This window comes from Poecile atricapillus, chromosome 4 (genome assembly GCF_030490865.1).
Source record: "Poecile atricapillus isolate bPoeAtr1 chromosome 4, bPoeAtr1.hap1, whole genome shotgun sequence".
Taxonomy (NCBI): domain Eukaryota; kingdom Metazoa; phylum Chordata; class Aves; order Passeriformes; family Paridae; genus Poecile; species Poecile atricapillus.
In genome coordinates this window covers 49,070,742-49,098,283 of record NC_081252.1, presented here as the reverse complement: position 1 = coordinate 49,098,283, position 27,542 = coordinate 49,070,742, and the positions used below count along the sequence as shown (strand labels likewise).

Below are 27,542 nucleotides of genomic sequence, written 5' to 3'. Positions count from 1 at the left end.
CCGGTGTTCGCTGCCCGGTGTTTCCTGCCCGGTGTTCCCTGCCCTTTTCCCGGCGCTTCCCGGCCCTTTCCCGGCCCTTCTCGGCGCCGCGGTGAGAGCGAGGAGGCCCCGGCACCCTCCGCCCCTTCCCCAGCCCGGGCGCGGGGGCTGTCGCGGTGCCGTGCCGCTGGGTTCGGGGCGGGAGCGGGTCGGGGCCGCTTGTGAGTGACTCGCAGGTGGGAGGCGGTGAAGCGGTGTCAGACGGGCCCTCGGGAGGCCGCCGCTGCTCTAGGTAGCTCTTCTGAGTTTTTCTGTTACATTACTGATCTTTCGATTGATTGCCGGGGATGCTGTGGTTGGGCTGCCCTTGAATTACGTCTGAGCCGGCAGGATGCAGGAGTAGCGTCTTTTCCTGTTTGCAGCCTAAGGGAGGCCAAGCAGCGCCGAGCAGCCTTACCACATTGCTATGCCCCATCTGGCGTGTGTTTCCTGGACAGGCCGCGTCTGTGATGTGGTGTCTCTGGCAGATCTCACGTTGCCTTTGTCTGGAACATTACAGGGGAAAACGCAGCAATGTCTAAAGGGATTTTTCTGAGTCTCGTGTGGTCTCTGCTTTCTTGAAGCTTTTTTTCTGAGGAAGGAGCTTTACTTCCAGCTCCTTAGTCTAAATTCTGTGTTCCTTTGAGACAGCAGGATTCAAGTGTGAAAAGCTTAATTTTGTGCTTGGTGCTGGCACTCTGTGAAGATTTTGGTGGCTGTGACTAAAGGTACTGAGTTTGTAACTCAGAAGTTAAACTGTATGTGAGAGCCAGTTTTGGATTTCAGATTTATCATGCTATGCTTTATGGGAAAGGTGTATTCTGCCTAACCTGGACAACTTGTGTTAGCACTGAAATGGGAGAGTTAGCAATTTTTAGCAGTTTGATTGTGACTTAGAGTGCAAGATAAAATCTTAAATAAGGAAGGAAAGAGGCATCTGAATCTGAAATGCAGCAGATTATTGGTATTTTTGTTATGTATTTGTTGAAGAGTAACAGGAATGGTAACCTGGTACAATTTGGAAAACAAAAGGTGGGCCCAGCATTTGATGAAGAGAAGGAAAATTATTAGCAGCTATGGAGTGGTGCATTGCCATAGGGTGTCATAAACAGTGTGCCCTGAGCTCTGTGCACTTGACAGTACTGTTTCCACTTTGACATGGTGGCCCTTGTGTGCACAAAGTTCTTGAGTTACTAATCTTCAAAATTACTGTTGTGGCCAAGATTTTGTCTTTTCTGTGAGTTTATCAGAGAAAGTAACTCAGGCATCTTCAAGACAAGCCAACCTGAAATTTACTCCATATATTGTCCCAGCATCAAGCAGTGTGGCATGTTGTGTGTACTAACCATGCTTTTAATGCACTGTAGAATTTTAAGGCACAGATAATATTGAAACTTCTTAAATGAAAACAATGGAATGTGATGTCTAATGTGTTTCTCTGTCCAGTCTAGATAAAATCTCTGTGTAGTGTGAGGAACTGTTCTGAATCAAGTGAATATTGCCAGAAAATTGCAAGTGAATATTGCAATTTTCTGGAGCTTGGCAGGATTTCTGGTTTTGTTTTTTTTCTGGTTTGTTGGGTTTTTTTTGCCTTTTTTTGTGATTGAATTCTACGAGCTTGAGCATTGGATGGTCTTTTTTTCTTGATTTCAACTTTTTTATGTTAATGCCTTGTATTTCCCTCTACCACAAAGAAACTTTTTGTACTCCATTAAATTAAGCTGAAGGATCATCCAGGTCTCAATAAATTACAATTTTCTTATTAAAATAAGTGAGTACGTTTTTTTTAATTTTTTTTCTAAAGTGGTCTGGTTTTCTACCCAAGTCATGCCTGTCTAGATTACAAGTCATTAAGTTACCTGTAAAATTAAATTTTAAAATTCCATAGTTACTGTAAGCACATGACTGGTTCTTCTTTTGTGTGTGCCTGTTAAACATGCTGGAGTTTATTTTTACCTCCTAAAATCTTTCAGCTGAGAAAAGATGACTGCAATCAAGCATGCTTTGCAGAGGGATATTTTCACTCCCAATGATGAACGTTTATTGAGCATTGTGAACGTGTGCAAAGCAGGCAAAAAGAAGAGGAACTGCTTTTTGTGTGCCACAGGTACATGGGAAAACCACACTGTGTTTCATATCTTCACCTTTGTTTTTTACTTGGTTGCATTTGTTTTAGCTTCATGTGCAATCCTTATTCTTGACTTGTGTAAAATGGGTGCTTTCCATTCCTAATGGAGAAAATTAGTTACAGTTTGTACTTTCATTGTGCTTCTACTAAAAAAAGAAACAAAGCCCACTACTTTTTTTGACAGATCTCATTGCAATTTCATTGTAGGAATCAAAAATTATTCTTTTGGGACTGGTGAGCTTCTGAATCAGGCTTTATATAGTGCTTAAAACAGGGTTTAGTAATCATCTAAGCTGATAAGCCTAAATAAAATGCTTTAAAGAATATTCATCAGGCTCCAAGGAAAGGCACAGCAACTGAATTGAGTTCTAATGTTCTTTTATGTGTGTGTTTGTTACATTATATCTCTTTAAAAAATTAGGTGCCTTGGGTTTATCTGACAATAAATTAACTTGCTGGAATATTTTTTGACTGAAAAATGTCTGAAAATGTTTTTATTCTGACTATACTCTTCAGTTATGTCTGTGCTTTGTCAGTTACATGGTCATGGTCCAAGATCTGCTGTATCAAAGAAATAGCTGTGAATTGAGTTCATTACCTCACAGGTTGTACAGAGATGTATACCTGTTTGGTTGAGACTTAAACTGAGCTGTGGTTATTGTGGATAAAAATGTTTCAAAGGGTCTCTTTCATCAAATAAATACTGCAAAATCTCTCCCACAGATAATTTGTTTGAGAAGTTGAAGTGCAGCAGAAACGGATGTGAAAGTAGTATGTGTGTTTTGATATTACTGTCTTACTTCATTTAATAGTGACAACGGAACGACCAGTCCAAGTAAACGTGGTAAAAGTGAAAAAATCTGACAAGGGAGATTTTTACAAAAGGCAGACTGCATGGGCACTTCGAGACCTTGCTATTGTTGATGCCAAAGATGCTGTTAAAGTATGTGTCACTTTTTTGTTTAGTCCTCTGATCACAACATCCTCTTCATTCCAAGTTAGACTTGATTTGCTTGATACTGGCTGCTTTAAAAATTTGATTAATAACAGGTTTATTAAGATAATACATTCCTGTGCTGCCTGTGCCCATGTTTTCTTCAGCCTTTACAAGAATATAACCCTGGTAAATTGAGTAAGAGTAGTCTAGATATGCTTTAATAGCAGTAGTCTTAATATCTGCCCTATTAGTTGTAGTGATCTTTCAGTGACTGTAGAGAGCATCTCCTAAGGACCAGTAGTATGTTTTTAAGTCTTATGTAAATTTTTTCACCCAAGCTTAATTTCCAGTAAGAAAATTTATGACTGTTCTACTAATGACAGTCATAAATTTCTCAAAATGTCCAAAATGTTCTGCTACACGTAATGTTTTTTGGCTGGACATTTAAAAAGTTCTTAATGAGCAATATATAAGCTTGAGGGTGAGCTGGAAGCGTACAGTCCTGATATGGTGGACTTTTCAACAGAACAACAGAGCAACCTATTTTTGACCATTTAAATACATTTGCTGTCATAAAACCTTGTTGAAAATCTTACACATCTCTGTATTGTGTTATTTTAGTCTTACCTGCCTTGACAAAATACTGCTGTCATAGCATGGGTTCTGGTTTTTCACTATTTTAAGGTATTTTGGGCATGAGGGCCCAAAAGTTGCTGTATGAGCTTAAGGTTGGCATCCGTGTAATTTAATTTTTATCCTGTCATCTCAGTAATTAAATGTGTGGACAATCTCTGCTGCTTAGAGAATTGTTTGACTGTAGAGTGGAGCCTGTAACATATTTCATCTTTTGCAGGAGAGTCCTGAATTTGATTTGCATTTTGACAAAGTGTACAAATGGGTCGCAAGCAGCACAGTGGAAAAGAACACCTTCATTTCATGTATCTGGAAACTCAATCAGAGATACCTTAGAAAGAAAATTGATTTTATTAATGTTAGTTCACAGCTGTTGGAAGGTAAATTTCTACAACTATATTTGAAGTATAAAGTTTCGTAATTACTGATATAAAACAGATATACCAAAAAAAAATACTCTTAATGCTGATGGGTTTTCGTATTTCTTTTCAACTTTGTATTTTCTAAGTCTTCAGATAAGCAAGATGGCTATATAACAGATTTTCTGTTAGAAAACTGAGAACCAAGACAAAATAATTAATGGAGGTCTAAATATTGATAAACTTACTGTTTTTCTAAGACATTCTGTTTTCTGAGCAAAATAAAATCTACTTCCAAGAACTGGTAGGTCTAAATGTGTAACAAATCTGCTTTTGTTCTTATTTACATTTTTCCTGAATTAGAAAAGTGCTTTAGAAAGTGAGCGTCTGCATTCTAGAAGGTAATGGGGTTTTATGTGAGATTTCTAGTTCATTGACTGTGAGGCATGTGCTAAATTGTGTTGGACTCTATTACAGTTTATGGGACTGATTGGTTGTTAGGAAGGCTTTCTATCTTGTTTACTTGTCCTGTCATAAATATTTTTACGGTTACATTATCTTTTAATAGTTAGCATTTTATAGTAAAGCTTAGCAAGTAAGAGTATATCCCATGGGGTCTGTCAGAAGCGGAGAAACCACTGATATTAAATACTAGATTGAAAAAATTGAATTAGAAATGTGAAAGAGGAAGGATAACATTTCTGTATTTTGGTGTTGACCAGAATTTGTTTTAAACCAACATCTAACATTTCAAGTTTGTGCAATAATAAAACACTCAAACTTAGTGCCACTTAAATGTATACACACTGTTCGTGCTTTGTCTAGCTAACATTCTCTGCTTCCTTTCCTCTGCTTTTCCATACCTTTTAATTCTTCAGAACTTCCTAAAGTTGCAGAAGGTGCGTAACACCTTTTTCCTTTATTTTGTCTTATAAGGAATTTTCTTAATTAATATGCTTTTATGCTTTTTGTTTGTTTGTTTGTTTTTTTAGTGCTTTGGTTAGCTTTTCAAGTTGCTAGACATAAGAGAGATGTTTCAGATGTCCTATACACTTTCTAGCTGGACTGTGTTGATATTAATTTTTCAGCCTTTGAGTGACTTGTTAAAATTATTAAGCAGTGCTGTGAGAAATTATAGTTAATGAAACCATTGTTTATTTGATTTTTCACTTAACTCTGTACTGATTTTCCTGCTGTGAAACTCATCTTGAGCATCAAAATAACTTTTATTTATTCAGTGGTATATATCTTAATCAAATTCAGTATGTTTCCCTAATGCTCTGTCAACCAAAATAGAGAATCTAGCTTGTGCTGATTTTCCACTAACAAATGGAGTTTAATAATGTAATAATATTCTGATGCTGGCTACCAGTGTAAGAGGTGAATAAACTGAGACTAGGTTTGTTCCTTGGAATAAAGGAAGGTGGATAATAGTGTTTTGCTTATGTTACATAATTTGGAAAACATCGCTGTTGATAATCAGTTCTGGAAATTGTAAGGAAGTGTGTGGAAGACTGAGACTTGAAAAAATGTGTTCATAGGCAGCAAGTGCTTTTTAGGAGAGTTGTTTAATGGATTAATTTGCTTAAAGATAGTTATGCATACTGAAGTACTCTTAAAATGCTTGTGACTTTCTGGACTTGATAATGTGTTTTATTTTCCTTCCCTGCCTAAGAATCTGTTCCAAGTGGAGAGAATCAAAGCGTAGCAGGAGGTGATGAAGAAGCTGTGGATGAATACCAAGAGTTAAATGCAAGAGAGGAACAGGATATTGAAATAATGATGGAAGGGTGTGAATATGCTATAGCTAATGCTGAAGCCTTTGCAGAGAAGTTGTCAAGAGAGCTGCAAGTGCTAGATGGGGTAAACATTCCTTCTAATGCACAGTGTGCCGGCATGTCGAACGGTTCTCTTTGATTCTGACCACATAGCATTCTCTGAAAAGGTAGTGAACGTGACCTGTCTAGACAACCCAGCACTCCAGAGGTCACTTGGAAGAGTGAGGAGATGAAGGGGGTACAGACTTGAGGGAGTCATCAATAACCTCCTCAAACTGTCATGTGTTTCGTGTATATTTTGAAAATTGGTGCTGTCATGGTGATGGCTGATCTTGTGACAGAAAATCTGAACTTATCACCTATGCACTTTTTTTATTCGGAACTGAAAATGTTCTTGTATAGTAGGGATTACTGTTTGGCTTTTTGTTTTTGTTTTTCTCCAGTACTTCAGCTCCAAGAACTTGAGCAAAGTTTTGGCTTGGTATCTTATCTTTTTGGAACAAGGGAGTGTCATAGATTGAGGAATTTCTGTGTTCAGTAACACTACGGCTTATATTATTTTGTTTTGTTGATTTCATCAAGAGTTTTGGAAACTATTTGACAGTTATAGAGGGAAAAGGTGATATCAGAATGCTTTTGAGATATAAAAATGTCTTCTAAAATGTGAATTTATTTTCTGTACAGGCAAATATTCAGTCCATTATGGCCTCAGAGAAACAGGTGAATATCTTGATGAAGTTGTTGGATGAAGCTCTAAAGGAAGTTGACCAAATCGAGCTAAAGCTGAGCAGTTATGAAGAAATGCTTCAGAGCGTAAAGGAGCAAATGGATCAAATTTCAGAAAGCAATCACCTAATTCATCTCAGCAACACAAATAATGTTAAACTACTGTCAGAGATAGAGTTCTTGGTGGTAAGCATTTTTGTTATGTTTACTATGGTTGCTCATGTCAGATATAAAATTCTTTTAGGTTACTATCCTCTTTAGCATGAGGTTCCTTTAAAAAAAATGAGCTTATTTTTCTATTTTGTTGTTGCACTGTTTTCAGTAAGTTATAATGACAAAATTGTATTTATTCTTCTTGGTTCACTAGCATAGCAGACTAATTTGCTTTCAGCTTATGGACAATACTATCCATTATTTTGTAGAACCACATGGATCTGGCTAAGGGCCATATAAAGGCCCTTCAAGAGGGAGATCTGACATCTTCTCGAGGCATTGAGGCCTGCACTAATGCAGCAGATGCCCTTCTGCAATGTATGAATGTAGCTCTTCGTCCAGGTAATGTTTTTATTAGACTACTGTCTAACAAACAAAATTTATTGTGGTAGTGCCTTGCAACTAGTCTTCTTGCAACAGAAGATTTTCTTCTGTTGATTGAAGGAATTGTGACCTCTGGTCTTCTTGGTTCCCTTAGACAATATATGACTCTGAATTTTGTACACTCTAAAGTCCTTTTTGTTTGTAGGACATGATATGCTTCATGCAGTGAAGCAGCAGCAGCAGCGGTTTAGTGACCTGCGTGAGCAGTTTGCACGGAGACTTGCCAGTCATTTGAACAGCGTATTTGTTCAGCAGGTATTATTTCTTACTATTGAATATGAAATTTTTGATCACAAACGTTTCTGGAGAAGAAAAAAAATCTAAAATTTGGCGTATTCTGTGCTGTAATCAGTAAATGCTAGAAGGTCTTCAGGCAAAGATATTGCTAAGCATACCAAACTATAACTGCCTGCGGAAGTCTCTTACACTTAGAAAAACCCCCAAACATCTCTCTTTAATAGGCTTGCTATCCAAATTAAATGCATTATGTGATATATGAGGATTTATTTTAATTGTAGAGCTTGATTGTTGAGGAGGAAAAGCATTGACATTTTTTAAGGATGTTATCGGCTGAAAACAGAAGGTCATCTTGTCTGAACCTCAAGGCCATTAAAAAAACCCTCAAAGCAAAACCAACCATACAAAATAAAACATCTGAACCTTGGTTTTGTTTCTTAACTTGAATTAGTCATAAACCACTGTCCTGACACTTGTTTCCTAAAGTCTGGGTGGTTTTTTTAGCCTCACCTTTTTAATTTATGTGTTTTTTTATCTTCTTAAATCAGTTTACTCAGACCCTCCTTCAACTCTATAACAGGTCCTCCTATCATTCAGTACCAGTGAGTACATTGAGTTTGATACAAGATTTTCTAACTAATTTTTTTCCTGAGCTTGAATTATCTAACTAGCAGCTGTATTTTTACTTTGCAAAAAGAAATTTGTCCTTACTGATTACAGAGCATCAGATTTACCTCCCTTTTCACTTCTATTATTTTTGTCAGCCCTTAAGCTTTGTTTTTCTGTTTATGAGCTAACATTCCTCTGATCTCATTTCCAAAAGTTGCTGAGAGACAGAATTGACATGCATGAAGGAAAAAAATTTTCAGGAAATAGTAATAAATGTACAACAGTACAGGTACTGCAATTGTGTGAAATTGCAGTATTTGTAAATTAAAAACAGTAATTCTGGTTTTATACATATTAGCACAATCAAAATTTTACAATTTTTAAAGTTTCTAAATTTTATGTATTAGACTGTGTGCAGAAAATGAAATAGAGTAATACTGTATAATTGTACAGAAAATTGCATTTAGAGCCTGGCTTTTTATAGCAAAGATAACTGCTTCCTACATTTTCTTCACTTTGCAGAAGAATTCCAGCTTTACAGCGTATTAATTTTTTTGCCTTTATCTTCTGTCCTTTAGAAAGTATTTTTCCTCTGTCACTTTCCGTATTTTGAAAACCTGGGTATAGATTGTGTCCCAGCCCTTAAATGAGCAAGTAGAAACTATGTTGTATAAGTCCCATATAAATGTGTCCACAAAGTTTGAATATAGGACTTGTGTATGGAAGTGGCCGTTTAACAGAATGTCTTTCTAATGTTCCCTTCTGAGGACTTTATTTTTTAAAAAACGGTAAGAGACTATTATTACTGTGTAATATTCTGTGTATTAGATGAAATCATTCTTAATACACTTTTCAGTGCTGTTGAAAGTGCTATTACTAATTGGCAGTTTACTTTTTTAAAGTTCTAATACTAGTACTGGCCTCACATTGTTTTTCATACACACTTGCCCTCTGAAAAGTTGTCTTGCTGTCAGCTGTGAGGTATTAATCAACAGACAGAAATTATGACTTCGTTAAGTTTAAGAGGAAGATGCAAGAGCTGATACTCTGTAAAGATTTTTCATTGTTGTAAAAGAGGAAAAAAAAAGTGTACTTCATTTTGAGATACAGATTCAAGTGCTGGAGGTATAACAGATTTTTGTATAATCTTACTAAAATGAGCTTGTTTTGTTAGTTTGAAGAATAGCAATTTTTTGGTCTGGTGTTGTTGAAAAGCTCAATTGCAATACTGTGTTACCTTTAACATCAGAAGAGTTGCATTATTTGTTTAGAATGTTTCTTTAAAAAGTAATCTAAAGCACTTCAGAAAAAACTAAAGGCAAAGAGTTCTGAATTAAAAGGACAAATGAAAACACAATGATGTCTAGGCAGTTGTTAATGTAAGCAAGACATTCTGATTTGGAAATTATTAGATGGAAAAACATAGTTATATTGACATTTGGGCCTAAACATATTTCCTTGAAAGTATGAAATTGCTCTTTATTTTTGAAAAGCAAAATAACTCAGTGCTTGATTAAAACTACTGATACTAAAGTGCTTCACCTCCTTTACATTAAAAGGAGAATAAAAGTTAAAAATTTTAAACAGAAATGCAACTTCAGATTGCCATTTGCTGCAGTGTTAAAAACTGTTTACTAACAGTTAATGTAGTTTTCTTTATTGTGTAATACTAATAATTAATTAACCTATTACTTTAAAGACTTTTTAACAGCCAGGTTCAGTACTCAATTTAAAGGCAACTCTGGGCCTTCTGCCTTTGAAATATGAAGTGGGTTGAAGCTGTGAAACTAAGAAATAGTTGAATAACAAATCCAGGGTGTCATTTGGTAACGGTATAAATTTATGTGTAATGAGAGAAAGCCCATTAATGAGATAGGAAAGGTACCTCTAGAAGCTCTGTAATGTTTTAGAGCAGTCTTGAACAGGACATAATTTACTATAACCAGAATGACTAATCTTGTGGAAAAGTTGGCCTGGAGAGAGAAATCAACCTTGTCAGGGAATTTGTCATCTAGCTTTATGAAGAATGCAACTACTAACCAGAAAAGTTGTGTGTAATAAAGGGACATGAATGAAATGGGGCTACGTGAAAGAAAAAAAAGTTTGGATAGCTTAGTGTTTCCTAGCAGTAATATGAACGGGCATTTGGACTGATGTAGTTGACGAAAACTGTGAAAGCCACCAGGTAAATTATGTTAAACTATAATGAACTTGAACATTAAAAATGCATGGTGTAGGAATGTAATAAATGGGTTAGAGGGAGTTTCTCTGATCTCTTTTTCATAGAGGCATATTAAAGATTTGTTGAAAATATTTGCTGTATGTGTGCCCAAAAGTATGCCCACAGTATCAAGTATGACCTCAGTAATCACAACAGCAGCTGTGTTACTAATGCTGGCTGGATTCCAATTCCAAATTATAAGTTCCAATAATTACAATATGTTAGCTTTTTGTTGAAGTCAGACTACAGGATTGTAAGCAAAATGTATAGTATTATCCTTCCCCATTTTCTGTGAGCATAAATTAATGAAGTTGGCCAGGACTTGGTTTTTTAGGTCTATTTTTGTATCAGTTTATATAGTTAAAAGAACAGGGCTCAGAGTAAGTTCACGCTCATATTGGATACAAAAAAGTACTGAAACAGGTTGCCAAAGAACTTGTGGATGCCCCATCACTGGAAGTTCAAGGCTTTGGGCAGCCTGGTCTAGTGAAGGTGTCCCTGCCCATTGCAGGGGAGCTGGAACTAGATCGTCTTTAAGATCCCTTACAACTCAAACTATTTTATGATTGTTATGTAGTAGTTCAGCTTTATCCAGAAGCTGGCACTTTTTGTGTTCCATTACTTTGTAAAAGCATTTTACAAACCTTAGATTTTTTTTTTTTAAACAAGTCTGTGAATGTATTGTGGAAGAGCTTTCTCTAACAAAAGGTTTGAACTGATTTACAACAGAAAAAGGGTAAGACAAAATTACTTTAGTTTTGATCCAAACTGGCTTCTATTTCAATTTAGGAACAGTTTTTACTATTTACAGTTTTTAAATGGTATAGCTTATTCTGCTGACGTCTTGGGCCAAGATGGAACTGACAGGAATGCTGCCTCTCTAAGGGATGGACATTGACTGACCTGCATAGACCACCTGCATCTGATGCAGGAATTTGAGACAAATTAGTACAATCTTCGTGAGCTGCAATGGAACAAAATACAAGTTCTGTTGCTGTATTTACTGCAAGCCCAGTAAAAAAAGACTTCACAGAAAATATTAAAGCTGTTTGGAAATTAAATCTTATCCTCTATTCTTTTAACCCAGGGATAATGGTTGTGTTCTGCTGTTTGGATAGAGGTGTTACCTTGCTTGCTCTTCCTGAATTGCTCAGGAAGCTTGTGAGTTCAAGCAAGTAAAAGCTTAAAAAAATGAAATCATATATTTTTCTAGCAATATGATGGGAGCTTTGTATAAAGGAGGAGCATGAAATGAGTAGCTTGTGTTAAATGGATTGGTTTATGCTGCACATTGTAAACTGTTTAGTAAATGTTCATTGACAATGTGTTGTGTGTGTCTGTTTGTGTGGAGGGAGAGGAATGTGTGTGCGCACTGGTGCTTTTAAGATATGATCAAGGAAGGCTTCACCAAAATGGACTAAAGTATGTTGAATTGGAGCAGGCTTTCAGAGGAGAGGTGTAAAGCTCGTCATTAACACCCAGGCCACCCATTAACTGGGGACTTGGAAATTATATATGGGAGAAACATCTTTAAACAGAAGCAGCTTTTTTTTTTTAAATTTTTTTTTAAATTTTTTTAGGAATAATGTGATAATTTCTAAAAATTTTTCAGGAGCAATTGAATGCTTGCCATTAAATTTTCATTCAGGTGTACATTGCATTCTTTTACAAAAAGGGCCAAAGTGACTCACCCTGAAGGCAAAGAGCCTTAAAATAAACACGCTTATTGAGATGCACTACCTGCCATGGCTGTAATAACTCAGTGTCTGTATTATGTTAGGTTAGATGTCTTTTTTAGTCTGTGTCTCTAGACCTTGCTGCTATGCAAGGTATTTTTATGCCTTTTTGTTTGTCTTCATATTAAATTTTTCAGGAAATGTCTGGTACATCTGTGTAGTGCTTCCAGATTTACTTTAATACTTTTTCTTATCAAGGGTCACGATCAGAGTTCCACTCTTGCTCAGCACTCTGCTGAATTGACATTACCCAATCATCATCCATTTCACAGAGATTTACTTCGATATGCTAAACTGATGGAGTGGCTCAAGAACACAGATTATGGAAAATATGAAGGGCTAACAAAGGTATGTGAAGTGATCAAATGATGCTAGAGAATGTACATAACAGACTGGGCTTGAGAGTCAGAAGAATTGCCTGTGTGTGTGTGCCTGCCATTTTAATATTGCTATATATTAAGTTAACTCACTACTCCTCTTATTTTTATTCCTTTTTAAAATAGGAAACTTTATTTTTTAGTATTTGTGTTCTCCTGCTCTGTTTGTTAGTTTTTTCCCTCAAGCATTCTATGCTGAAGTATCATAAGATACCTTAATATTTATGTAGAACAAGTTTGCTATTATACAGCCTAGTAAGAAAAATAATTAAGCTAATTTCAAATTGGTGTGCTTATTGCTTGTGCAACATCTCTATTTCAACAGACCTTAATTTCATTTGGGTGTGTCAAAAACTTCAGAGGTCTCTTGTACAGTAAATTAAATAGAAATATTTTTCCCTTGTATGTATGTTAACTTTTAACTACTATGTTTAAAACTAACATGAAGTAAAAAAATTACTACAGAATGTTCAGGTAGAAGTCAAGGAAAAGTTAATTCTTACAAAACAAGTATTTTTAGAATTAAAGTACTGTCATTCTTAAATGGAAGATTTAAATTAGACTTTGAAAATGGCTTTGCAATAGTTATTCCTTTGCCTTCAGGGTAAAGCAGATAGTGAATGGTTGGCATCTTTGTGATCTTCTGATAAAAAGTGTGAGAATTACATATTTATGTGTACTTTTGGGGGTACAGTAAGAGTCTGATGGAAGAAGAAGGGTGCTGAATTCTCTCTATTCTACCCTTGAACAGAATTCTGTGATGCTCTACCACTAGTAAACCTGTCTGTATGTACTGCATTGCATATTTTTCCTTATGAAGGAAAAGTAGAAGTTTCTGATTAATGATCAGTGAACTCACTATGAAAATGAATGTAAGATGTTTAAATATCATAAATATATTTTTGTGCATGCTGCATAAATATATACTTATGTAGTCCAGACTAGTTTGTTATTTAGTAGGACTTGAAAATGTCCAGGTTTTAAGACTTATTTACCTAAAATAGAGGAAAATTGGTATGAATGCCTGTTAACTAAATTTACATTTTCCTTTTAAGAATTATATGGATTATTTATCACGACTTTATGAAAGGGAAATAAAAGATTTCTTTGAAGTTGCCAAGATCAAGATGACAGGCACAACCAGAGAAGGAAAAAAGTTTGGTAAGCTTCCAGAAGGCACATATCTTGCTTTGAATCTTACTGTTTGCATATAAAACACTCACTACAACAGCTAGGGCTGATTTGGTAATGATGTAAAATTCTTTACTTTTGGAGAGATGGAAGAAGTTGGATGAAAAATATGATTGGTAAAACTTCTGACTTCCACAAGACCAAAGCAGCACAACTGAAATCTTGTGAAATTAGTCAAAATAAAAGTATAAAATACAGTATTTCTCTCAGTTTTCAAATCTACACTTACTTTTTATTACTTGAATTATCACACTTTATTACCCAAACAAATTTGAAAAATCAACTCTTGTAATTAAAGGGAGTTTGGGCGGCATTATTTTGTGTCCTTCTGCTGTTATTTCTGCTTTTAATAAATCTTGGTTGTTTTTTTAAGAAGCTAGTTGTAATGTTAATTCTGCCTAGTAAAACATACATATTTTAATGTGTTTTTCCAGGGGGATTTACCTATGTAGCCTGAGACTAGAAATCATAATTTGTTAACGTGTAGGTATTTATATTTAAGGGAGTATTCTTGCTTGGATTAGTCTAGTGTGAATATGGAAATAAAGCTTAAAACAAAAAAATAACCTGGATACTTATAAAGCAACAGTGGTACAGGTGTATTTATGTATTGTCAGTTCTGTACTTCTAGGTGCAGTGTTCCAAAGCTTGTTTGAAATATTTATATTTGCCACGGTTTATCAATTTGCAAATTCTGAATTCCAAAATTATGTGCAGCTGTGTCAGTAGTTACTTCTGTCAGCCTCTTTTGGGTCTGGAATTTATCCTTTGAAGTTTGATGGTAGAAACTAGAAAAATTTAGTGAAAGGAAGAAAGCAGGAAAGTGGTAAGGTGGTAAGGTTTGTTTGAGAGAGGGAAAACTGGAAAGGTAAAACTTGGCAAGCTGTTGGTCATAGAAAGCAAGAGATGCCATAAGATGTCATTGTCAGAACATTTTAATTCATTAATCTTGAAAAGCAATCTTACTGCAAGAAAAAAATACCTTTAGTCTAATGAAAATTGACTTCTGAAACATTCTAAACGCTTTGTCTTGATACTTGTTTTGTGATTTGTATTTGTGAAGAGACAGCTTTTGTAGCTGTTCCCTAACTTGTGTAAATATTACGGAGCAATCAGGCATTTTGGAGAAAGAGGTCCTTCAATTCACCAGAGTAAAAGCTGCACCTTGGGAAGACTGCTGTCATGTATTTGTGCAAATTTATTTCTGTTGCAACACCTCATAAGGGTGTGTAATTTCAAAGGCTTCTGTGTTCATCGTAGTGATTGTACTACTGCTAATTGCACATTTATTCAAAATACATCACTTCTTAATAGTAGTAAAGTTGTTTAAGGAGTAGCGTAGGTGCATAATGCTCCAGTTGTACTCAAACACTAAAGATGACCTGTTTCCAAGTTGTGTTGGTGTGTGTTCTTGCCTTTTTTTTGTGCTTTGGGAATAGCACTGCTATTTGAATGCCTCAAACGCAGAGGGGATGCTGGGAGAATTCTGGCATTCTGTGCTAGCGCAAGGTTCTTTGTCTGCATTTTTATGGCAAATAAAACCAGCCTGGGTCATGAGCATTCACACTCGTCTTAAGTAGTCTTTTTTTTCTTTTTTTTTCTTTTTTCTTTTCTGATGAAGCCAAGACTTTGATACTTAAATACCATAAAGTCAGTGTTGGAAAGAGTGCTACTACTGTCATATATTTATATGATGTAGCTTGTCAAAAGCCACTAAGACTCCCCTGATTGTCCAGGGCCTGATGTTTGTAGTTCTTCACATTCTGTAATAAGTCCCATGTGTTTAGAAATTGAGGATGATGAAGAAGTGGGACCAATGCATGACAGTTGCATATGCCAAATATATCATGTATAAACCTTTTTTATTCAAAATCCACCAAAACCCCCAAGATCTGAAAACTAGGCTGGAATTAAATTTGAATTTGATGTTAAAATTATCAGTAGTGTTGCCTACTTGAGAACATCTGGTATTTAAGACATGTTTGTGGCATTTAGAAGTATCTACTCATTCTATTACAGAAGGTTCTGCTTGCCTGCTCCATTTTGGGGGGCTTGTAGCATCCATCTTCATCAAGACCTTTTAAAACCACATATTGCTTTTAGTGTATGTATGCAAATGCCTTTTACTCTAGGGATTCTATATTTTCTACAAATTCCCATTTACTTTAAATTTCATATTGAAGTCCACTCGAGGAAACTTTAACTCTGAAAAAATCCCAGAAAAAATATAAAAACCTCTTTGAAAATTTTTTACTATATGTTTATTATATTTATCCTCTCCAAATTTGCAGTCATCTGTTTTTGTGCAGCATGAATGCAAAGAATGTATTCTCTATGTAAACATCCTGATTTGCAGCAACTAAGAAAACGTTAGCCAGACCTACTGTCGATATGAATTATTTTGCAGTAATTGTATGTGTGTTTTAAATTGAAAAGGTGGACAGTATCTCTGACTCAGTAAAAAAATTCCATAAGTACATTTTAATTTCTTTATGTCTATTTTTGATATGATTTCTCATGGAAACTGAGTCTGACAAATAATTTAATGGACTTCTCAATTTGAGAGAAGTTAAATAAGTGTTACCAAAAGTGTTCTTTGAACATACTGCATAAGAAAAATCAGATTTTAATACCTAGAAACTTACTCTATTTTCCATGTAGTTTAGATACTGAATTTCTAGAATAGTACCTCTCCAACTAAATGTGTTTGCAATGTAGTTACTTGCTGCTTATAGTTCTCTGCATGTTTCTTTCCAGTTAGAGCTTAACTTGCATCTTGTGCATGGTTTGTGCAAACTGCATTTTAACTTGTCTTTGTCTTTGATGCTTGCAACCTAATCCATCCCAGCTACACTGCCTCGAAAAGAAAGTGCTGTCAAACAGGAAACTGAGAGTGAGTATAACTAGTTGCATTAGTTGGTGTTGTCAATGCATGTGTGTCGATGTTACAATGTAGTGCTGCATTAGGGAGAATCTACCTAACACTGAAGCACTCTGTTCAGAATGAAATAAACATTAGCAGAACCATTGGGCTTGCAAGGCAAAAAGGAAGCACAGCTCTAAGTCCCAACACAGAATCTGAGAAGATTTGCACATAAAGGCAATATCTTTTGGTTTTCACATTCTACTAGTTGATAGTAAAAATAGTTTGTGCCTGAGAGCTTGTCACTGTTTTCCACTCCTCCAGTAGGTTGAAGTCACAATTTAAATTAGATCTATAGACTTTGTCTTGTGTCCCTAGACTAGATACCAACACAGCAGTTAAGTGAAACTTGCAGGATTGCTTTTGAGTTTCTTTGTGGCTTAGATGTGAGAAGTTTAGTTGGAGATCAAATAATGATAATTTTTTGGTCTTTTTTGTTATTAGCTTTCTCTGTCCTGGTCCAACATTTCTGAAAATTTTGGGGGAAAAAGAAATAAAAAAGAAAATACTTGCTCCTAGGAGAAGGCCCAGCAATATAATGAAGAAATGACTGAATGTTTATGATCAAAAGGAGGGGAGAGCATTAGCAGCAGAGTTACCATGGTGTTGTAGATCCAGCAAAATAGCTGGAACAAACTGTGTAGATAAAAGGATGTTAACAGCAGAAGGATCAAGTTCAAGATGAAAAAGTGCCTGTGTGTATATAAAACTTTTAAATTTTTTTTTCCTTCCTGTGGTTCAGTCCTTCTGCTTGTGGCAGCCTTTGCCCAAAATACATTCACAAATATAATAACTGGTCTTAGCTTTCAAGTCTTCAGTCCCCATGTTACTGTATTTTAGAGTTTAGTTCCTTTTACACCTTTTGCCATACTTTACCATGAGAATTTAAATAGTTATATTGTACTTTGAAAACTGCTGAAGAATATCAATTACCTTATAATGAGGAAAGAATATGTTTACAGCAGAAGCATTTATAAATTAGACAAAAGTTGTTTGATTTTAATATAGGACAACTAGCAACTCTTGATTTCATGTTCTGTAACAAACCTATTCTTCAGTATTTTATTCTGCCTTCACTTTCCTTCTTCATAGTGTCTTTATTTCACAGGTCTTCATGGAAGTTCTGGAAAATTAACTGGGTCTACTTCTAGTCTAAATAAACTCTCTGTTCAGAGTTCAGGAAACCGTAGATCTCAGTCATCCTCACTGTTAGACATGGGAAACATGTCTGCCTCTGACCTGGATGTGGCTGACAGAACAAAATTTGATAAGGTAAAGCCAAAAGATCGCATAGGATTCCTGCTTAGTTTTGTATTAGAAGTATCTTAAATATCCTTCTGATATAGTTCAAAAATCTCTTCTTCTAAAATCCTGAAACATGCCAATTTCAAAGTTTATATGTACCGTACCTCTAATAAAGGCAGTTCCTAAGAAATATGTAGATGAGAGTATTATTCTCAAATTATAAGAATGTGTTTAAATCCTTTATATGCTGTGTGTGGTCTTTAAGGAATATCAAGCATAAAAAATGGTCTTTTAAGTTTAAGCCAAATACGTGTTTTTAAGCAAGTAGGAATGGAACTGATATATTATCCATTGTTTTGTTTGTTTTTTTTTCAACTCATTCAGTATTCTATGACATTTTGCCAGTATGTAAGCAAAAGTAAAAGATAAGGAAGATAAGCATTTTAACCAGGACTTGAGTGTGACCCTAAAATTTTATTTATACTGGTTTCACATTAGTTATCATCAGTTTTCAACTTTTACCAATAGCACTAAGTTATTAAAGGAGTGGCCTCATCCTGTTTTAAAACCTGCTGTCCACGGCATCTGTTGACTTTTTTTCCTGAACCATTAAAAGTGACAGTATTCACCATTTCTTGTGGAATTAACTCCTCAGTGCTGTGGAAGGAAAACAAGCAGGAAAACAAGTCATCTCAGTCAGAGATGAAAATAGTTTTGTTGCTTTTTATTGAATTATTTGATGGAGATGAATGTTTTTCTTCTGACTTTTTCAAATCATTATTCAGTCTTTTTCTGGAGGAAATATATGCCTGAAACAATATTAACTGTTAAGTTATTATGAACTTGTAGCAGTAACCTGTCGAGAATTAAAAAGCTAGCTTGTTAAAGCAGGTTTATACAATTATTGCGCTATTATTATTTATTGTTATTATTTCTCACATATCTCACATCCATTGGGGATACCCGAATGTGATTTAATATACAGAATTATAAGCTATTAAGCTGATCTACTAGGTTTCTGGGATATTTTTCTTACAGGAATTTTCATCACCATGGATTTCCTATGTGGCTAGATTGGTTTAATTTATGTAAATTATTACATGCCTTAATTTTTAAATAACTGTAGAGAAAATTCTAAGAGAAATATGTTTAACATCTGACTTAAAAATTCCTTATTTTGTATTAATAAAATTTAATCATTGTAATTGCTTATTACCAAAATAGTGTTTTGCTTTAGTTTAAATCTAAAAATTGTGTTGCATACTTTGTTGCAAAACCTACTTATTTGTTTCTGTAGCAGCTATGTAGAAACTTTTTCTGCTTTTTCTGCAGAGCAGTTAACTTCAACATAGACAGATGACCTGTTTTTCTTCCCTGAGTCTTTTAATTTTGTCTTCCTTCACTTAGCAACCCAGGCAGAAAAGATGGTGGCAGAACCCAGGACTTGCTATTAAAATGCAAGTGCTTCCATTGTAGCACAAAAGTGCTTCCTCAGGCCATGACTAGAAAACTTCTAGTTGTGGAAAAACATAGCTTGTTCTTTTCTTTAGAGTATTACATGGATAAGAAAGGACTATGTTGAAGATGCAGCTATTACTTTTAGAGAGCTAAGTACAAGCTGTTTCCATTTCTGTTAAGCAGTAGTAAGCCTTCTAAAGCTTTGTGAAGATAGAAAGTATATGCAAAAACAATTAAAGTTAGTATTGCTAGCTATCCATAGTATTTGGTATGTTAATAAAATATTTTAACTTTCTTTAGATTTTTGAACAAGTATTAAGTGAACTAGAGCCTCTGTGTCTGGCAGAACAGGACTTCATTAGTAAATTTTTCAAACTACAACAACATCAGACCACCTCTGGAACAACAACGGTATGACTTACATTCTCTGTCACTGAAGTAAAAAGTATTGACCAGGCCTCAAAAGAGATCTGTTTAAAAGAGAACTTCAGAATTTATTGGGGATTGTGTGATCCAGGTGATAAGTAATTAGTTTTTCTTCTATAACTGGAAGGATCTTTATTTTTGGCTGATAAATACAAAAGTTATGAAAGGACTGACATATTTCCTATGCCATGGCTTTGTCTCCTCATAAGATGACAACACTCCATCATGCTATGTAGGAGGACAGTGGGGATTTATTATGGATAATGTTGAATTCAGTGGAACATGACTAGAAAACTACCAGAAACTTGCAAACTGCTCTATTTTCTACTCTGGAGGCAGGGGGTACTGGGGGTATGGAACTGCTACTTCTGTTGCTTTTGTCAGATATAGTAACTGCTTTGATATAGATTGGAGACAAACCTTATATTTATATGCATTCCTTATTCTTACAGAATGAAGTGGAGGAAGTGGATGGAGTAGCTTTATCTCGTTCATACGCTTCTGGTGTTCCGCAAACAGTATCATCTGAGTATGTGCTGCTATTTTTAATTATTGATTCTTAAGCCTATGTTTAAGTTTATTTGGAATATAAAACTTTTTTCTCTAGAATCAGAAATTATTCCCTTTCAGTGAAAGTGAATAGTGAACTTCTAATTTTTACCTAGACACTGAGTGTATCAGAAAAAAGAATATTTTTTGTGTATAAGATGGCTGTTTCTGTATATAGTTGTTCTCTTAATAGCTTGCAAATTGAAATTAGGCACTATTATATAAAAATATGCTTAGGAAAGTTCTGAGAGTGTGTGGCAGCTTCCACGGAGAAAATACTTTTTGGAATATTTTATACCTTTGACTGTTGATTTTTACTGTGTGCTACTGACTTTCTGAAAGTCAGGAAACTTGTTGTGTGCAAATGAGACTACTACATCAAATAAATATTCAGAAAACCATGTAAAATAGCCTGGTAAACTGTCAGAGTAATATTTTCCTCTTACACATTTTTAATAGGAAGGACATGATCCGACAAATGATGACAAAAATATTTCGTTGTATTGAACCTGAGCTGAATAACCTTATAGCACTGGGAGACAAGATTGATAGCTTCAATTCCCTTTATATGTTAGTTAAGATGAGCCATCATGTATGGACAGCTCAAAATGTGGACCCTGCATCCTTTCTCAGCACAACACTTGGAAATGTTTTGGTGACTGTCAAAAGGAACTTTGATAAGTGCATTGTAAGTGCATTTAGTTATTCTGATTAAGCTAATTATAAAATTATAGGAAGCCCACTTCTACCCAGTTTGATTTAACATGTCTGTATATTTTAATTATTGCTTTAAATTTTAAGTGAAAATTAGTAATTCATTTGAAGGCTTTTCTACTGGCCAAGCCTTCAAATAAATGGTGGTTGTATTTTGTTTTTCCTCTCCATTCCAGTTTTCCCCAATAAGTAGATTTTTGTAACAAATAAGACCACTTGTTCACAGTTCTGAACTAGTTGACATTCTTAGTTTGCTTAAACTTGTCCTCCTACTGAGGTTACTGAAGTCCATTAAGTAGCTCTCTGACTTTTTTACTTGCCAAAACCAAACCTTGTTGACTTAAGAGGGTGTGAGTTCTTTTGGCAGTAGCAGAGGCGGTCTCTACTGTCTGAAACTTCCTTTTGCTGCAGTTGCAACCATTGTATTAAATATGGCAGGTTTACTGAAAACAGAGTTGTTGGTATAACTTTGTTTTATTGTCATAAATGTAATTTGACTCAAAGCAAACGTCATAAAACCGACCATTCTTGATAAGTTTTAATGCTTAAAATATTTGGAAACTGATTTCTGATTATACTCAGAAATAAAATTTCTTCAAAAGGAGACTAAGGAAACTTCCTGCAGCAAAAGGAAGCATTAGCTTGGCTGAATCAGAAAAGTGAAGTTCTTGTTAGATTATGAAATAAAAATTGTTAATTGCTTCTGGTGCATAAATTTGTTTCTTTTTTTTCATTGGGTGTTTGTTTTCGTAATACTAAGTAAATAAAGGGGAATAAAAGAGCATCTTTCATTTTTCTTTCCAAGTATTTTGCTTAAAAAAAATTAAGGGTAAAAAGGGTGAAAGACTAAATAGGTGTACTAATTGAAAGAATTATTTCTGTCTTTGGTGAATAAACGTTGATTTTTCAGTATGCCTGCATTTTTCTTTTAATAGTTGTTACATAATCTGGAGCCTAACACTTGTTCTTGTTTTAAATTAAAGAGTAATCAGATGAAGCAGATGGATGAAGTGAAAATCTCAAAGAAGAGTAAAGTTGGGATCCTTCCATTTGTTGCTGAATTTGAAGAGTTTGCAGCCCTTGCTGAATCAATTTTCAAAAATGCAGAACGACGAGGAGATCTAGATAAAGCCTACATAAAACTTATTAGAGCTGTCTTTGACAGTGGTAGGTCTTCCAAGGCTGTCATAGTTATTAGAATAATTGTTTCCACCTGTTTATATATACTTTTTCCCTAATAGGTGATTTTTTTAAGACTGTGCTGAAATCTTGGTTGTCTCTGTTATTGTGAGCAAGTGTAATCCTTTTGATTGTGATACACTTTTAGATACTTCCCTTTGTACATACCTGTAAAGTAAATTTGAGTTGTGACAGAAAGAAGTGGTTAAGACTCTGAAGAGGGAGGGGAGATGGCAGCAATGTGGCATGCTCAGTCTGAAGTGGTTTCTTGTCTATATTTTTCCCCCTGTAAAAAAATCATATAGGAAGAATAAAAATCGGCAGTAGCAGATTTTTCCTTCTTAGCAGCTCAGTGTCTTGACTGGAATGAATCTGTGCTCATTACTGATATTCTGGTGCTTTGGATCACTTTTATAATGGGCATCCTGGTAGTCTCAGCAAAATGATTAATGGATGAACAGGCATGGAGACTTAACTGCTCTTGGTTGAAGCCATCCTCTTTCAACCTGCACTTAGGTGCAGTAAGGGAGGGATAGGTGGATTTTTTTTTGCCTGCTTGTTGTTTTTTTGGGTTTGGTTTTTTTTTTTTTTTGGCAGGGGGAGGGGGAAGTGAAAGATCTATGTGCAGGATTATACATTTTTATTAAATTTAGGGACGGATGGTAATTTTGCCCATAAAGCTAAAAAGCAAAAACTGAGATTAAAAAGTACTTTTAAAAAAACCCCACTACCTTATTGAAGATTTTTGTCCTAGTGAAGATGGGAATTGAATTTGCTGTGACTTCTCTTAAATAGTTCTATCATGTACAATTTATTAGGGATACTGAAAGCATGCTTGTAAGCCTTCCCAGAATGTGACTTTTTCCTCATACCTGTAAATGAGACCATACATACTCATTAATTTGTATCTGTTTATAAGTGACTTTCTTGCCATACAAATTTAATCGTCTTAGAGCCTGTATTTATCTGTTGCTTCTTTTGAAGGCTCTTAGGTAGTGTTTTATTTAGTGGCAATTCTGACAATTACTCATACAAATGGCAATCAGCTACATGAAATTCAAAATTCCTTTTTTGATAGTATTATGGTTACTTATGTTTTTCTGAATTTGGTTGTCCTTTTGGTGTTCTGAGTATTTTGTTTCTCATTTCTTTCAGTTGAGAAAGTAGCTAATGAAAGCCAGAAGACACCCAGGGATGTCGTCATGATGGAGAACTTCCATCATATTTTTGCAACACTTTCTCGCTTGAAAATTTCTTGTCTGGAGGCTGAGAAAAAAGAAGCCAAACAGAAATACACTGATCATCTTCAGTCTTATGTAATCTACTCACTTGGACAGCCTCTTGAGAAATTAAATGTGAGTATGTTTGAGTATTCATTTAAATGGTACAGGAGAGGTTTTGAATGTATCATTTACAGTATTTGATTTATCACTGCATCTATCATAATCTCTTACTTTATTATTTTGGACTGGAGCATGTCTGGCAAGAGTACTCATGAAGGTAACAGTCTTGGATGAAAATAACTAAATTTTTCATGGCAATTAATAGTACTGACTAAACATCAGTGCCTTAAGGAAATGGTTTTGAGGAAGAAAAAAGTGAAGGGACAAGTCATCAGGATTTTTGGGACAATCTTCCTCACCTCAGCTGCAGAGAAATTTGCTGTAGTTTCTGAGCTGTTCAACAAGATGAAAAGTTGTAGGAAAATTCTGTATGTCTGAACTAAATGTGAAACTAAGTGGTGACTTAGGTTCAGACTCAGGTCTATCCACTTGGATGTCTCATGGCTTCTTCTATAAACAGAATTTCAGACATCCATTTTCAGAGACATTTTAAGATGTATTCCCTTTCTGAAAATTAAATTGCTTTATTTCTGTTTCCCACTTGTGGATTGACTCTAATACCTGAGCTGCCATGTAGCTAACTGCTGCTCAGTCCCCCTCTCCAGGGGAGACAATAAAGAGAACAAGTGAAAAAATTTGGGGGCAGAGATCAAGACAGTTTAATCAGAGAAGGGGAGAGAGAAAGATAGTGGGGAAAAAAAAAAGTAAGTGATGCAAAAGCAGTCATTAATTACCTCTCACAAGCAGATTGATGCCCAGGCAATTTCTGAGCAACAGCCACCTTGAAGCCAAATACCAACCCTGCCTTCTCCAACCCTAATTTTTATAGCTGAGCATGATGTTATGTGCTATGATTTGGTCAGATTTGACCTGTTCAGCAGTAACCAAAACATTGTTGTGTTATCAGCCTAGTTTTAGCCACAAATCCAAAACACAGCACCATAAAGGCTGCTGTGAAGAAAGTTAGCTAGAGAGTTACCTCTGTCCTAGCAAGACCTGCTGCACTCTTGAGCTCAACCTGCATGTTCATAGAAATACTTGCCTCTATTTACTACAACTTTTATATTTACTATGTTGAGAAAACTGGTCAATGGCAGTGAGAAGGGAGGGGAATTGTGAACAAATACGGTCTTGTGTAATTATGATTTAAAAGATGCTCAGGTGCTTAGGGAGTTCATCCAAAAGATCCAATATTTGGATCCCTGGCTATGAGCTCTTGAATTGAGGATTTTGAGGCTGATTGGTTATTAGTTACAAGGTTGCAAAGAAAAGATCAATTACTTCTAGAAATTACTGGTTTCAGTTTTATTCTAGTACTTGGACTGCTGTATTGTTGGGCTGTGTTTTAATGTTTATGGCTGAGCAGTACTTCATGCCCAATTCAAAAACAAAAATTGGGAGAACACAACAGTCATGAAGCAGAATCAAGATTTAACCACACATATCCTTGTCAAATGAAGTTAATTAGCTCAGATTTGTGATAGTGACTAATGCTTTTACTTGCTGTTAGCATTTTTTTGAAGGTGTTGAAGCTCGTGTGGCACAAGGTATACGAGAGGAGGAAGTAAGCTATCAGCTGGCTTTTAATAAACAAGAGCTTCGTAAAGTTATAAAGGAATATCCCGGTAAAGAGGTGAAGAAGGGATTGGATAATCTCTACAAGAAGGTAGATAAACATCTCTGTGAAGAAGAAAACTTACTTCAGGTAAACTAAATCATGTCCTAAAAACCCTATGATGTTACACAGAGGCTTTTTATTACTGCTTTTGCGTATGTATTCTGTGAAAATGTTCAGCCTAACTCTAAAAACATAAATTTTGAGTACAGCTTTTGGGGTTTTTTTTTATAATTCTACTCTGTTTCTATTTGTTCAATACCAATTTGGACCAGAGTGGTAGGAAAAAAGTTCAGAAAGAAACTTCCTTTATGATGCCCTAGCTAACCATTAATGGTTAACCAAAATATGTTGGAAGTAGAGAGTAGATTTAAATGAATGGGTAACTGATGTCAAACTTAGCTGGTGCATTGCAGCAGAATACTTTCAATTATATGTTTTCTGATAGTTGTATTATCCAATGTTTTTCTTATACTCTGTAAACTTTTTCACTGGATTAAATTATAAGTAGACTGGAGTTAAACTTGTTTAAACAGCTTTTTAAAGTCTGAAACGTGAATTATAGCACTCTTCTGGCTCAGGCTGTTTTCCTGATGGACAAAAGATACACCTCTATTATGAAAACTTCCCCATCTTCTTTACAATTTTCTGCTTTGCACATTTATTACAAGTCATGTCAGCATTACAGATCTTAATGGGTAAAAAAATCAACCTTCTTTTAAATGCAGTAACTCCATCAATTGAACTTTATTGGTAATCTTTAACTGTAAAATGACAGCTGAACTGAGAATCAATTAATGAGCCAATGTTTTGTAGTTCACCTATGTAGTGTATTGTGCCACCTCACTTTTCCTAAAGTTTGCTTTTCTTTGGCAGGTTGTGTGGCATTCCATGCAAGATGAATTCATACGACAATACAAGCACTTTGAAGGGCTGATAGCTCGCTGCTACCCTGGATCAGGAATTACTATGGAATTCACTATACAGGATATTCTAGACTACTGCTCCAGTATTGCACAGTCTCATTAAGTTCTAGAAAGGGAAAGAGAAGCTAGCAAAGCGTGTGCCTGTGTATAAGGGAATCAAACACTATAAATAATACTGGGTTTTAAAAGGTGGATTTCTAGGTGTGTGTAGTTAACTGCCATCTATGTTGAGTAACACTCCTGTTTCAAATGCCTTTCAGGGCAAAATAAAACCTTCGGGGATTTGTTGTGCTTCTACCGGGCTGAAGTACTGTTTAAAAGCATTAATTCTGTGAAACACTTTGGATACAGTTTTTCCCTTTCCCTAATCTTAAAATATTTTTATTTATAATCCCTTCTCTTGCCAAAAGCAGTAAGCACTACCTTCATAGAATGCCAAAAGAATATTACTGTTTTCGCTAATATTTTGCATCTTAGAAATTATGTAAGCATTTTGAAGACTATCAGATATTTTCCCTTCCTTGTTCTAGGAAGTATGGATGTAGAACTTTATGCAGTGGGAAGACTGAACTCATGTTCTGAGATGTAATGTGACTATGGCTATAATTCTTAATTAAACTATGTTCATCATATTCTTTATTTCTGTGGAGAGTTATTTCAGCAAGATGAAAATACCTGAAGGAGTTCATTCCATTGTTTTGCTACTGGATATTAAAGCATTTTTCCATTTCTGCACCCATGTTGTTTTTCTTCCTTTTAGTAAATATGATGTAGTATCAGTATACTCTAGCCTCATGTAAACCCTTCCTCCTCCTGGAGCTTCAGCTGCCAGGGATTCAGGACCTAGGTTTTCTGTACAGCTTTGATGAAATTTCCAAGTTGTTGGATACAGATGGGGTGTATATAGGATAAAAAGGTAAAATAAACATGCAAATAGAGGTAAAATGTTAATTCTGAGATACAGCTGCAAGAATAAAAATTTTTAAAAAATGAAATGAATGTGAGCTTTTTCTTCTGAGTTTTGTAACCTGTTAGATGGAACTCACTAACATTGAACACCTGGATTTCACAGATTCATAGAACTGCCTGCGTTGGAAGGGACCTTAAAGATCCTCTAGTTCCAACCACCCTGGGCGGGGACACCTCCCAGTACACCAGGTTGTTCAAAACCCCATTCAGCCTGGCCTGGAACACTTTCAGGAGTGGGGCACCCACAAATTCTCTGGGCAATCTGTTCAGCGTCTCGCCACCCTTACAGTAAAGACACTATCTTTCAAGCTCCTCCTATCCAGTCTAAACCTATTCCTCCTTCACTCTGCACCCTTTGCCCCTTCTCCTGCGACATGCAGGACTACATCCCCCCCACATGCGCACTGAAAACGTCCCTCTGTCTCTCCCCTAGGCTCTCGGGGCCGGGCCGCTCGTCCCGGATCTACCGGCGCACTGGGCCGCGGCCACACCAAGCCTTCCGCCCGCCGCGCGCGGGCTACCGGGCCGGGAAGGGGCGGGCAGGGATGGGAAGGAACGGAAGGGGCGGGCAGGGATGGGAAGGAACGGAAGGGGCGGGCAGGGATGGGAAGGAACGGAAGGGGCGGGCAGGGCCGGGCCGAGGCGGGG

At 35.8% G+C, this 27,542-nt stretch overlaps 1 protein-coding gene across 9 annotated transcripts; it reads left to right on the top strand.

Moving 5' to 3' along the window:
- On the top strand, nt 1–26,220 carry EXOC1 (exocyst complex component 1). Of its 9 annotated transcripts, none has more exons than XM_058838180.1 (21): nt 1–91; nt 1,992–2,125; nt 2,959–3,089; nt 3,937–4,096; nt 4,954–4,974; nt 5,751–5,938; nt 6,538–6,765; nt 7,002–7,134; nt 7,322–7,431; nt 7,962–8,015; nt 12,178–12,327; nt 13,412–13,517; nt 16,396–16,440; nt 17,579–17,742; nt 19,474–19,584; nt 20,052–20,128; nt 20,608–20,836; nt 21,846–22,029; nt 23,197–23,396; nt 24,895–25,089; nt 25,876–26,220. In XM_058838180.1, exons 2-21 carry the CDS (start codon nt 2,002–2,004, stop codon nt 26,026–26,028), a joined length of 2,763 nt encoding a protein of 920 aa, XP_058694163.1. In that variant the 5' UTR covers nt 1–91; nt 1,992–2,001; the 3' UTR covers nt 26,029–26,220. The 9 variants fall into 9 exon arrangements, with proteins under 9 accessions (XP_058694163.1, XP_058694162.1, XP_058694167.1 ...); XM_058838179.1 differs by having other exon boundaries at nt 7–271; XM_058838184.1 differs by lacking the exon at nt 7,962–8,015 and having other exon boundaries at nt 22–271.
- Nucleotides 26,221–27,542: the final 1,322 nt, after the last annotated feature.

What these genes read in the sequence shown, in the direction of transcription:
- EXOC1 (XM_058838180.1), top strand. Translation starts at nt 2,002, where the DNA reads ATGACTGCAATCAAGCATGCTTTGCAGAGGGATATTTTCACTCCCAAT. An exon ending in TAGTTCACAGCTGTTGGAAG is followed by an intron (nt 4,097 to 4,953) that starts GTAAATTTCTAC and finishes TTAATTCTTCAG; the next exon opens with AACTTCCTAAAGTTGCAGAA. An exon ending in ACAGCGTATTTGTTCAGCAG is followed by an intron (nt 7,432 to 7,961) that starts GTATTATTTCTT and finishes TTCTTAAATCAG; the next exon opens with TTTACTCAGACCCTCCTTCA.